Raw genomic sequence first — 13,619 nt, forward strand, 5'->3', positions numbered from 1 at the left:
AGATACACAGAATATCCTGCTTCCCGTGGGATTGCTCACAGAAGTCATTGAGGTGGTGGACTGGCTGCCGTGGCAGCAATCAGATAGTTGTGTTTGTTCAGGATTTCCACTTACACCTACACTTCTGCAAATCAGAGCTTGAATATGTGGATGTCCAAGGTTTGCTTACTGCCTTGAAGTAATGAATTTTGAATAGAAATAGCTCATTTACAGGCAGAGTAAACTGACAGCTAACTCAGTCAATTGTGTGCTGGAAAATTGAATCAAATAGCTGATGGATAATAGAGTCAACAGACTTCTGTGATTCTGTGAAGTTAGGTTGGAGCTGCCGCTGCAAAATTTGCTGTTGTCTCTTCAGCATTGGTCAGATGGACAATGAGATTTTTTCAAGTCAAATGTGACTGTCAGTCTCTAGTAGCTCTGATAAGATTGGAAATTATAACCTAAAATTGCTTGTTGTCCACACTGCTACTTACTGGAGACCTGTTGTTGAGTATTTTGGAATCACTTGGCTCAAGAGGAGTGGTGGCATTTGATAACTTCATTATATGATTGACAAGGCATTAAGCCATTCAAGATGGTGCTCTAGAGTGAGTGCTTAGAAAGGTTTTTGAATCCTAGCACAGGATAAAACTGTATTTATAATCTAGACTTTTATCTGTTTTGCACTTCTGCACCTTCTCATGGACTTCCATAACCCCGCTTGTGATTGTGTGTGCTCTCTTCTTTGAAACTTGTCAAGATACTTAGCTGCCTTTTGTGTCTTCCTCTGGCACCTGGAGTCTGCAGCTATCAGTGTCTCAAATTGGCATAGGCAGAATTTAGAGGGATACTACTATTCCTCTCCTTGGCCAAGGCTACTAGGAAAAGGATGGTGGTGGCAAGAATCTGGACTTCATGCCGTCCCTCTCTTCTGCTCTGCTCCAATTCCCCCTTCTTTCAGGTTAACTGCCAGGAAATCTCTGACAAATTTGGAGCCCACCAACGTCACTGGCTGCTGGAAGGGATAAATGTTCCTCTCCTTCCTCTTCAGAGGCTCCTGTTCACTCTGAGTGCTTTTAAAGAGTCTTCACGCTTCTTTCCTAGCCTGCAGCTTTCTGGAGATGGATCATCTCCACTACATAGCTCTTAACATTTCTAGGCCACAGCAGAGTGAAAGCTCACCAGGAAATCTTCTCAGTTACACGGCTTTCAATAGAAATCCTTGAGGTGGAACTGTCAAAATCGTATCAGTTTCACTCTGTTGAAGCCTGGAAAACCAGCAGAGAAGCTGGAGCTGTTTCAGCTGCTCAAGACAGCTCTGTATTAGTTTATCCTAAGTTCATGTTTGTGGGTCTCTGGATCTAGCTCTTTTGGTTGTTGCTATAACTTTTCTTAAATGAGACCATAGATTTCCTGAAGAATAAATGCTATAGCAACTTAAGAAAAACTGTTCTACTGATGTTGAACAAATTGGGGTTTATGGTTGCATTGATTAAATGCTACAGGCTGAGTAAACTCCAGTTTTTCTTTTCTTGCATAGCTGAAGCCTGCAATGGAAGTTAATGTTGGGAAAGCTTCTTATGCTTTTCTTCTCTATTAAGTTAACTTGACCCCCAAATGACTTCTTAAGTAAGGAAAAAAAATTACTTATGCAATTAGGTAGCAGGAATTAGATTAAGTTCAGCACATTACCATATGTTCCTGAATTCACCTGTGGTTCTCCTGTGAGTTACAAGTTTAGGTCAAGTAAGTAAGAGGGCATGATACTGAGAATGAATGGTGGGTGTGAAGATAAACATATTTAAGTATGATAATTGTTAGCAGCAAGGTTTCCAGGATGAATCAGATTAGGATTCATTCAACTAACGTATTTTCCATGCAGTAGTAAAACTGGACACAAGTACTGTTGGAACAAAGGCACACACAGGAAGGAAGAACATTTATATAGGCAAAATACTCAATGGAAATGGTTTTGTAACATTTTAATTTTACTTGTTGTTAATGTAATAAAACTGTATTTATGTAGGTTGCAACACTACCTAATTTTCTTGAGATTTAATTCTATTGCAATAAAGCTTCCAGCTCCCCTGTTGACTGGCAGCTTCTCAAGGACATGAGAGAGCTGGGAGGCCTGAGTCCCCATGCTGTGGTTGTGGTAATGTTCTGTGGCTACTGAGACAGCTACAATTTGATCTGTTGGGCTACATGGCAACTTCCCAAAATGATGTGGAATCTTTGTTGTGGATCAGGCTTGGAGAGTTGTAAGGAAAACTGACACTCCTGTCTCATCATTCTGCCATCTCCTTCATTATTCCTTCAGGAGGTGGCTAAATATAAGTAAATGATTATATGCCAGGCTGTGCTGCATGTGTGTAAGGAAGCCAGTGGTACTCACCTCTTCCTTGCCTTTGCTCTGTGCTATTGCAGATGCTTGTCTCTCTGCTTTAAGCATCTGTTGTGCCTTTCCTCTCCCTCTCTGAGGGTCTCCTTCCTCCTGTGCAACTTCAAAAATCTTCTCAGTAAACATCTTTAGTCTCCTGCTCCTTGTCTTCAGTGTACCTTTGGGCACACAGGTGTGTGAGTTCAGGTGTTTAGACATGAGCAGCTGTGGCAGGGTGAGTCTGCTTAAATGAGTATTTAAAATAAACATCTCTAAGGAGGTTAATTAGACACAGCTCTGTGATGAGACAGCTCTGCAGTGTTGCATGGCTTGGAGCAGCTTTGCTTCTTACCTGCAGAGCCCTCTTGCATGGCACACAGGAGCTGTTAGGCTCATTTTGGACAGGCTGCATGTGTTATATTCCAAAGCTCTTGGCTTAACAGTCTCATCACAGTGAACTGTCTTGTCTTCCCTCCATCACAGGTGGAAAGCTTTGTGTGTGGAAATGGAAATACTTGCAAAGTACTGCCTCTTGCATGATATTTCCTGAAGTGGGCCTTCTTATAGCCTGTTTAAAATAAATTCCAGTTTTGGAGAGTACTTGCTACCAAGTGGAATGGCACTTTCCTTCTTCCCTACCTTTTGGGTTTGTATCATATATAATACACCTTTGGATACATATATAAAATGCCTTCTGATGGCTTTCTTAGATAGGCCCATGTAGAATAAGCCAACTAGCTTCTCAAGTACATTACTTTTTTCTAGCTGAAGCAGCAAACATTAAACTTTTTTAAAAAAAACCTGTTTCTTCCCATCTAGGGAGGGAGGTGTTTTTTGTTTTTTTTTTTTTTTTTTCCAGTGAGTTGTTTTTGAGATCTGAAACTGCGATATATTTTCATTTGCAAGTGGATATTGCATCTTTAATTGTATTCCTTTTGGACAGAATTGCAAATTTCCACAGTGACCAATGCAAACCTAGTGAAAATAATTTTGGATCTGTCACAAGTAATTAGAATTGTAGTCTGATGACTTTTCATCCACTTTGGCCACCTTTTAATGTCATGGTAATTTAATTGTAAAAGGAAATTTGGGGGCTTTTAAAAAAATAATGTTTGACCTAAGAATGCCTGTCAGGCAAATTTAAGTGTGTATTGAAACTGCCTAAACTGATCACTTACAGAAGGAGGCAAATTCCAAATGTCCTGGATCTACTTTGTTGGTAATAACATAACTAATTCGAGTTGCTTTTTCTGTCTAGTGCCTATTTTTTTTTTTCTTCAAGTAAGACTATTACAGTTTTGGTTTGTCAGATAATCGCTGCAAGGAAAACACTGAGATTATAGTGCAGTTTTACTGGATCCTACTTGCTGAAGTGTGTTTTCACTGTAAGATAAGCTTATGAAGTGTTGCCCAAGCTAACATAGTAAATCTTTCTCAGAAAACATGTCTTTGCCCAGGGTGGAAATACTGAATGATCATTGGACAACCGCTGCAGTAAAGGGGTCAGAATAATTAATTTTTAGTTTGGCATAATGCATGGAGTTTCTTTCTGCCTCCCATGCTCAAAATCCTGCTGCTCTTACAAGTTAACTCTCCTTTAGGATTGCTTCCATGGCTTTGTCCTGTTGTGGGAGATGTTGTGTCTCCCAGCTTGGATTTTCTAGACCACCAGACTCTAGTGGGGCCCTGATACCTCTCCACCTGCTCAGCCACCAAGTTCCAGTTTCACTGGAGGGAAGTGCAATGAAAGGTGGGGGGGACTGAGCAAAGTGTATTTAGGGGACTCAGGTACCAGACTCTTATGGTAGCTTATTGCTGGATTGGTACTTCAGTTGAGACTGAGATTTATGTGTAGAAATTTCACAACTGAGGCAGGTGGATATTGGATCTGGGTAGCTGACCTTTCTGAACAGAGGGGTTTGTCACACAGAGCCCTCATTGCTGGTGCTCTGCTATTGTAGCAAACGCATCTCCAAGAACCAGATGCAGCCCTAATACCAACATAATTTTGACTTATAAAGGAGCACTTACAAGCTGTAGAGAAGTCCACATCTCTTGGCCCCAAGAGTCCGAAGTTCTTCTTGTGTTGTCTTCCCTTGTTTCAGGAGAGTTGCCCATCAGTAAATGTATGACCTTTCAGATATTGCAGTTGATTAAGAAAGATCAGTAGGAATAAACAGATGGCTGGGATTTTCTTCCTTCTTTCTTTCTGTTGGTAGTGTAGTTGTACATCGAGCTTTCTGTCTGGGAATCTCTGATAATCCCAGGTTTTTTTTGAACTGGATACTGAAATGTGAGAGACCCCTGAGGAAAAGTTTCCAGCCAGCCAAAGACCCCTGGTTGATGTTGGCTGTGAAGGAAAAGGGCAGGTTCTATCATGTACCACAGTGATAATTCAAATGCTTTCCAGTACCTGTTCCAGTTTCACATGAGATTCAGCTTCAGCAGGGTGGGGAGAAATGCCCCAGCCCTGCCTGTTCTTCATCCCAGGCAAAGGAAACCCTGGTCACCCATTTGCTTGCTGCCCACAACAGCTTTCTCCTGGTTCTTCTGTGCTTTCGCATGCTTGTATGTGATATGTCCCAGGGACACTTTTGGGTCATTTTCTGACAGGGAAATGTGCTTCAGTGAAAAAATACAATTGACTTTTTTGATAAGTGGGAGCTGGAAGGAGAAATGGAAAGAAGGCAGCTCTTACAAGGGCATGTTTCTTGCATGTTTTCTAGTGTTCTTCTCATTCTTGCCTGCTGGGCCTTGATTCACTGCTGTTGTTCCACTACACTGGGAAAGCAGTGAGTGCAGCTCTTGCTTTTTTTCCCCAGAGATGTTTAGATCTGGTTTCTCTGCCAACCAGTATGTGCTGTTCAGTGGGGGAGAGTCATTCCAGTAAAGCCCCAGGCTTGTGGCAGGTGTGCCTGAGCGCATGGCCCCTGGAAGGCTACCAGCCTCTCTTCACCCTCCACTCCTGCCAGTGTTACTTTGTCCCAGATCAGATCATCCTGTTCTTTGTCCTAACCATTTGTATGGCTGGCACCATAAACCCATGACTATTAACTGATGGCTTGCAAATTTTTAAGATGACAAAACAGCTCCTTGCTTTTATTCTTAACTGATTGCCTGATACAAATCTTTAGCTGGCAAAGATCTTAGAGGAGACAAGCAAATTAGGTGTTTAACTTGAGTATCCCTACTTTTTAAACTGTTTATAATTATCTGAGCAGTTTTTTTCCTCGGCTTGTCTGTCACCATGAAACTCTGGGTGGTTTTATCCCTAAGCAGCCCTGGTTGTGGCACATCAGACGATTTCAGTAGAAGTAAAAGAGAAGAGGACCTGCTGCTGCTATTACTGCTGCTTTTTTTAGGAAAGTAACTTTTTTTTTTTTTTAAATTCCTGAATCTGTCTGTTCTCCTCTCAGCCTTGCTAGCAAGTCAGTAAAGATAAAAAAAAAGTCACTTGGCATCTTCTAAAAAAGATGATCTCTCAGGAGAGGTGTTGTCTGAGGAGCTTTGTATCAGAAGGCAAATGTGGGGATAATTAGCGGCATATGAAAACCAGAGTTTGTCATGAGACTCATTGTCAAACGGCTGCTGGGGTAACATTGCCTGAAGGCAGGACAGGCCATCCATGGTGGCATGACCATCTGTGAACATGCCCTCATGATGGTGGTGCACAGCTGTTCCCCTCGGGGCAAGCTGCTGCCCCCCGCTGCTCCCTGGCTCCCCCCAAGTGCTGGTCCCCAGCGCCCTGACGCTGCCGGCAGCCGCAGCGTCCCCTCCTGCAGCCCAGCCGCCTTCATCCATCATGTCACCAGCAGCCTCTGCTGAGGGTCTCTGTGGGACAGATGGGTGTCATATGGGGGACAGGGTCTCTGTGTCACCACTCTTCTTCTTGAGGCTGTGTGGCATGTGCGAGCACCACTGGAGCACAGTCTTCAACGGAACATTGCTTTATCTCATGTCTTCTAAGGGAAGAAGTGACAGCTGTGTCCCTTGAAACCTGCAGTCAGTGCCACAGTCTCTCTTTAAGATATCAGAACTTCTTTTGAACACCCAGGGCCTGATTTTAACACGTGCTTGAGATGGATGTGATTGCCATACAAGTGGAAAAAGGCAGCCATCTTCCACGAGCCCTCTGGAGAAGAGCACATGGAAGTTTCCATCTGAAAAACAGTTCAAGAGGGAACTGGTCCCAGCCCTCTCCATGGCAAAAATTGCTTTGGTTGCTTGTAAACACTAAATGCATTCAGTGTGCCAACCACTTATAGCAGATACTTCCAAACTCAGATACTCAAATATTTGAAAACTGCAAACCAGAAATTAGTTGACAGTTGATTTAAATGTTCATCATGATTTAAATGGTGACTTTCATAAGACTTTTTTGTAATCCTGATCCACAACCAAAGACAGTCAACCTAAGAGAGATGGTCTAAAAGATAAACATGCACATTATAACCTTATGTAATGTTTTAACTGGAAATTAAATAGTAAATTAATGTATTTCATGATGGAAACATGCTACAGTAACCGTTGTGTTTGTCTTGTTTGATGCAGCCAAGGCTGTTGGGATCGGTGGTGTCTACAGAACAAAGCAAGATGATGGACCCAAAATGAATGACCCCAGGCTCCTCCCAGATACATTTCTTCAAAGGACAGCCAAGGTAACTCTCTGGAGAGTGACAAGCAAGTACATGTGGACTCCTAAAGGCTGAAGGAGACCAGCCCTGGCCTCCCTCTTGATCTTTGAATCTTATTCATTGTTTCAAAGAGAGTAATTGTCTGATCTGATAAGATCAAGTGTCTTGTTGTTTTTACCAATTATCCTGGTTTAAATTCCCTTTGTTTGTTACGCAAAATTATTTACCAAGATTCAGAAAAAAGACTGGATACTAATATGAATGTCAGCATATCCAAAGTTGTCAGAATGAATTCTTACAGACTTTGGAAAGACTGCAAGTGCTGTTGGTTCAAGATTTGAGTCAATCTTTGCATGTTAAGAGACCAGAAAAGGACAGCTGGGTCAGGTCTCTTCCATGTCCTGTGCTTTTCCTTGTAGCCTCTGATTCTGGTCCCTGCTGTGGGCTGAGCTGCTCTCTGGTCTCATCCAGCGTGGCAGTTCCAGAGCTCAGAATTGCACCGGGATGCAGCTCCTGAAACTTTCTGGAAGGACTCTTCTGTATAAGCTTAGGAAATCAGCTATAATATTTCTGTTACCCAGTGATTTATTATGGTCTACAAAAATATAGCCTGGATGAACACCTCTCTGGAACAATTATTTAGTGATATTGTAATTTATTATAAAGCCATCTTGTATAAAGGTAAAATAACCCCTAACTTCAGAAAGCACAGTGAGGAGGGAACTGCCAAATTCCCCACAACACATCCTTTCCTGTGGTTAGTGTTGGATCTGCCAGCGGCACCGTTTTTGGACTGGCCTGTTCTGTGCTGAATGTCAAAATCACAGGCCGAGGATACAAATGAAAGATTTTACAGGAGTTGCTTGTATGTTGTGGCTAATTCCCTGCATTTGGAAGCATCTGCTTCTTGTCTGGTTTTGTTCTGTAATCAAGAAAATTGCTGTAGAGAGCTAGCAGTTGGAAGACACTTAGCTTTACTGTAGCCATGAGGAAGATGGCAAGGAAAAGACATTGTAAATAGGTACTCAGTTAAAAAAATGCACATGCACATCAACACACCCAGGGAAAGCATGGTATAGGCCTCGTGATTTTTCCAGATATTCTGCTAAGGCTTTGTGTATCCCTATTAAAGAAAATAAGTTTCTCCAAAAGTATTAACTGTAGAAACCTTTGCCTCTTCCAGGTGGTCTATATTTTGGAAAAGAAGCATTCCCGAGCAGCTATGGGCTTCATCAAGCTTCTGGCAGACAAAAACAGTGAACTCTTCAAGAGGTGTGCTATGTTCTCCCCTGTGGACCACAGGGTGCCCAGGGTCTACGTGTCTTTGGCTGATTGCCCTCCAGATTTTGTGACCAGGCCTGAGGACTATTCCAATAGGCTCTTCATCTGCCGCATAGTGGACTGGAAAGAAGACAGCAACTTTGCAATGGGGTATGTGGCTGCCATTGCAAGTAGAGATGACAGATTTCTAGTTGGAGTTCTTGAATTCACTTGATTTGGTACATGTAGTAGAGTTGGAGTTGGGCGTGAAGTCCAGCTTTTCTGTTCCCCTTGCAAAGCTGTTCTGATGAGTAGCACAGCTGATGTACAGTCTCAGCACCGTGGCTGTGGAGTCCTAGGCTAAAACTCCTGGTAAAGCTTGAAACTTACATAAAACTTTGTTGTGTAAGTATGTTGGCACAGATCTATCAACCCTAGAATTCAAAGTGAGCTACGCTGAAGTCCCTGTTTCCCTGAATTTAAGTTCATTATCAGTTGTGGCTGCTTTGTGTGCTCAGTAATAGCAAGTTTCATGTGTAGTCCTTGAGAGCCATGTGAGCTGTTAAGTCACTCAGTATTTCCTAGCTAAACTGCAGTGCATGAACTGAAGTGGCCTCCCTTTGAGCCCCACTTAACTAGGGGCTGGCTGTGCTGTGAACTTCTCTATGACTAAGCTTCTTATTGGCAGAGATTTTCTTTGTCGTCTTTGACTCCAACAGAGAAAAGATTGGAGGGAGATTGCACTGCTTGGCTTCTCATCATCAACAACCCCCCTTTTCAGCAGAAATGGGGGAAATTAGGAGGATGGGCTAATGTCTTTTTTTCATTGGCTAATATGTGTGTCATTAATCTGTGCTTTTGACAACATTGTATATTCTCATCTGGCCTGTAGTTTCCAGGCTGTAAAGGGTGTTGTCAGGAAAGAAAACGTCCATGATTGTCTTCATATGTAGCCATTTACTCTGGGACTTGGTTGCACTTCAGTAAGTGCCTTGTGGAGAGGGGAGCATAAAACTTTGGTGACCTATTTTGTTTTTAACTATAAATACATGCTTGTTTAAACACTGAAAGACAAGGAAACTCTTGAAGGTCCCAAAAGTTGCTGTTTGCTTTTGGGCTGGTTGATAGGCTTGTTTATGAGCTGTGTTGCTAGTTGTGGCAACCTGAAGGAGAGAAGATCAGGTGATCTGCAGCTCAGTGGATGCTTGTTTGTTTGGTTTTTTTAACTTCCTTGTGCAACCCTTAGTTCTTCCCACAGCCTTCATGATACTTTTTTGACAGCACCATCATGATTTGGAAGGTGTCTGGACTAAAGAAGCTGTAGGTCATCAAAGTCTGCTGAAAGTACAAGGGAAACCCCTCCCTAGTTGACAGCCATTTCCCCTGGATACCTGGGGAGTTTCCACGTACTCTCCATCCTGCAGCTGAACTCCCCCAACCTGCACCTTCCTCAGCTTTCCTTTTCCTTTGGGAAGTTCAATGCTGGGTTTCCAAGCACAGTTCACAGCATGTCCTGGTCTTCACAGTGAATGCATGTGGCTGGAGCAGTGCGATGCCCTGACCAAGAGTTTGGTGGTGGCACCTCAGGTGACCTCAGGGTGGTCACCTGCACAGGGGCAACCTGACAGTCCCTGGAGGTCCCTTTGGGGAGGGGGTGTGTTTCTGTGTCGTGATTGCCACCTGGTGGTCACCAGTGCGACACTGTCCCCTCTGATGGCCACTCTGTCACCCCGACTGTGCTAGAGAGGAACAGAGAGGTACTAATGTCTCCATGTCCCACTGGTGATGCCCTGAGCTTGTGCTGCTGTGTTCTCTGCTGCATGTGGAGTGATTTCACCGTGGCAGTGAAATGCCATTTAACTGTACCTTCCTCAGGTACCAGGTAAAGTAAAATAGCTCCAAAATGTTCTCCTTTTCCAAATAAATAAGTACTGTCTTGTACAGTATTTTCTGGGGACCTTTTTGCATTGTTGGAGTCCAAGGCTGTTTGGAGAATTAGTCCAGATGTGTCTGCACTTCTGGAGATGGTTAAGGTAGAATCTTGGTTTTTTTTGCGGCCACGTACAATGATGGATGAGACTGTTAAAAAAATCCCAACAAACCAGTAGTAAAATGTCAAATCACTGATTCCCTCTGTCACATGGGGCTTTTGGCTATTCTAGCTCAGGGCCTTAGGTATTGGTCTGTCAAGTGGTAAGATTCATCATGGCATTTGCAAGAAAATGAAATGTTACAGGATGTTCTTGATGCTCTTCCCAAAGCCATCCAAGTGGCTTGAATTTGTTTAATCTCTGAGTGGTGGGAGTAGCTGGGTGGCCTTCCTTGCTGTCCTCTCTCCTGCTGCTTTACAAACTTCCTCAAGGAGCAGTGGCTGATTGATGTGTATGATGTTCTCCTGCTGCTGAAAGAAACTCCCTGTGTAGAATGACTGGACAAGCCTGCTCCAGGAGAGACTGAGTAAGGTTAAATCCCTATGGAAATTATTCACTCCCATCTGGGACCCTGCCCAGCTTTCCAAAGGAAACAAGCCTTATGTAATTATGCTTTGTCTTTTTTGAGAGTTCTTGTCATGTAACCTTTGAACACGTTGGCCAGTTTCAGCTGAGTCTGGTGAGTGGAGAGGGCTCGGATGCTTGTAGAAATAGGTGGCTAAATAGGTGCAATTAATGTCACCATGAAAGGGCATGTGGCAGCAGGAGTGTGGCTCTGCCCCAGGTGCACACCCCTGGGAGGTCAAGCTCTGGTCAGTCGGCAGCTCAGAGCAATTCCATGATCTTGCAGTTAGGGCTGTTTTTGAGGAATACCTCGTGCGTGCTGCTGCTGGCTCTGACATCAGTCCAAGGGTATTCAAAGATCCCTCCAGCATGCCTGAATGCTCCCCCATCCACGTCACAGAAAACGTTTTTCTGTAACCATTATAATTTTTTTTACCTTTTGACATTTAAAAAAAAACAGAGACACGCAAGCCCGGGGTGTCACAGCCACCCTGACTCCTTGAGAGTGAACATCTGACTGCTGCTGGGCCCTGTGCCTGTTGTTGTTTATAAGCCTCTTGAACTATTCTTGCTACCCTTGGTGGCCGCAGAGCCCCATGAGTGATTTCACAGCCTGGCTGTTACTCCAGGGCCATTGGTGATCCTATACATGTTACCTTTGATCACATGCTGTCCTGTCAGATTTCGCTCTGATGTAAGTCATCACGTCTGTGTGACTGTAACATGGCCCCAATTAAAGTCAGTTGTACACTTTTTATTTCAAGGTACTTGGGAAATGTTCCCTGGAACACTGTAAATGAAATGTTAATTACTATTAAAAAAATATTAGTCCTATATCAGACCTCTGGGTAAACCCCTTAAGGTTTGTAATCTAATTTCAGTAAACGGATCAAGAGAACATGGGTTTCAAGGCTGAGCTGGAAAGCACTCTGGCATTCAGAGGTGCTTTCCATGACTTGTGCAGATGTCCAGCTGCCCTCCTGGTGCACTTCCCAGCTCTGCCCTTCCAAGAGAAGGGGCACCTGCGACTCAAGCCATGATAATTTCTTTTGGATAGGACAACACATCCTTTCTGTTGCTTAATCCATCTGTGGTGGTGCTGGTGGGCCTGCGGACCCATGGGTTCATCCTTGCTCAGCCTCCCAGCTCTGCACTAGATGTTGGAAATGAAGTGGCAATTCCTCTGGTTTATTGCTACTGCTGAGAGAGAGGGGGATAAAACTGATGCCTCATTTATTTACATTAAAATAAGGATCAGACTGGGACCAAGCTGCAGGAACAGAGAACTCAGCCTCGATGCCAAATGCGCACGTATTTCTGCCATGCAGTTTGTACATAAAATTGAAACAATGGAGGGAAATATCTTTTATCCTTGTTTTCATTTTTGTTTTAAAGCTAGGCTATGTGAACTCTACAATTTACCATGCCGTGGAGTGCCCATTCCTTTCCAGCATATTGCACAGTGTGACAGGTTTATTATGCAGCCCTTCCCCTTGTGAGAGGAGCGAGCTGTGCTCCCATAAAGAAGATGGGCTTGCTTGTGCTGGGCGGGTGGGGTTTGTTCTGTGGGTTTATGGCACATTTGAATCTCTGAGAGCATCTTGCTTGTCCAAATGACAAGTGCACTGTTTTGGCCCCAATTTCAGAAAGTAATTAGTGCCTGTTCTCACTCATTGGCATTAAAGCAGAAGGATCAATATAATGATTGTGTATTTTATGCAGTGGAAGAACACTTATTAGAATGGCTGGTTTTGCACTGTGATATTACCCCTCTCTTTTGTGTCATATTTTGATGGATTTGCCTTAATTTCAGCTGTAATTTTCTTGGGTCAGGAGCATTTTCTCTATTGGCCATAGCGTCCCATCCACGCTAATGACAGTATATTAAAAAAATAAGAAGTAATTTAGCTCTGTGTACTATAGAGCAATCTGAGGGTGAGCAAGGGGACAAGGGGAGCCACCATGGGCTGTAGGTTCTCATGTTGCATTTCTAAGCAGGCAGGGAGGGAACAGATCTCCCACTCCTTGGGTGTCCCAGTTTGCATGCTGTGTCCAGAACTGAACGCTTGTTTGACACCAGAGCTCTCAGACAAACGTGGACTGGGCTTTGCACTGGAGCAGATGGAAACTTTCTCTAAGCATAATAGAGCAGCAGCCCCATCCACACATGTGCAGAATATTTCATCAAAGACTATTAGCGTGTGGGGAACAGTTTCCCCTGTTTATAACTTGCTTCTAGATCATTGGCACCTCTGCAGTTGGCTTCTGGTTCAGAGGCTTCTGCTTAGCTAAGAGACAAGGGACAAACTACTGGAAGCATTCAGGTCCTGGAAAGAGTCTGGAGAATGGTTACAAAGATTGTGGGCATGTCTGTGTGTGTGTCTCCCATAAGGAAGGCAGTGAAGGTTCTTCACAGCTGTTCTAGAATCATGGAATGGTTTGGGTTGGAAGGGACCTTAAAGATAATCTAGTTCCAACACCCTTGCCATGGGCAAGCATATCTCCCAGGAGATGAGGTTGCTCAGTGTCCTGTCCAGCCCAGCCGTGAACACTTCCAGGGATGGGGCATCCACGGCTTCTCTGGACAGCCTGTGCCAGTGTCTCACCACCCTCACACTAAAGAATTTCTTTCTAGTGTCTAACCTAAATCTCCCCTCTTCCATTTTGAAGCTGTTACCCCTTGTCCTATCACTATATAACCTCATAAAAAGTACCTCCCAAGCTTTCTTGTAGGTGCCTTCAGGTACTGGAAGACTGCTGTAAGGCTTCTCTGGAGTCTTCTTCAGGCTGAACAACCTCAACTCTCTCAGCCTGTAAGAGAAGGCATCAGCTTGCCCAGACAGATGTGTATCCCTTGGGATGGAGAGC

The 13,619-nt window shown here is 43.7% G+C and overlaps 1 protein-coding gene across 3 annotated transcripts in view; it reads left to right on the forward strand.

Moving 5' to 3' along the window:
- DIS3L2 (DIS3 like 3'-5' exoribonuclease 2) overlaps positions 1-13,619 on the forward strand; it is a 185,461-nt gene that overhangs the window by 61,683 nt on the left and 110,159 nt on the right. For all 3 annotated transcript variants that reach the window (XM_051626783.1, XM_051626781.1, XM_051626782.1), the window contains 2 exons: positions 6,914-7,020; positions 8,180-8,427. In XM_051626783.1, the coding sequence (XP_051482743.1) occupies positions 6,914-7,020; positions 8,180-8,427 (355 nt within the window). The remainder of the gene's footprint in view (positions 1-6,913; positions 7,021-8,179; positions 8,428-13,619) is intronic.

This window comes from Apus apus, chromosome 8, assembly GCF_020740795.1.
Source record: "Apus apus isolate bApuApu2 chromosome 8, bApuApu2.pri.cur, whole genome shotgun sequence".
Classification (NCBI taxonomy): Eukaryota; Metazoa; Chordata; class Aves; order Apodiformes; family Apodidae; genus Apus; species Apus apus.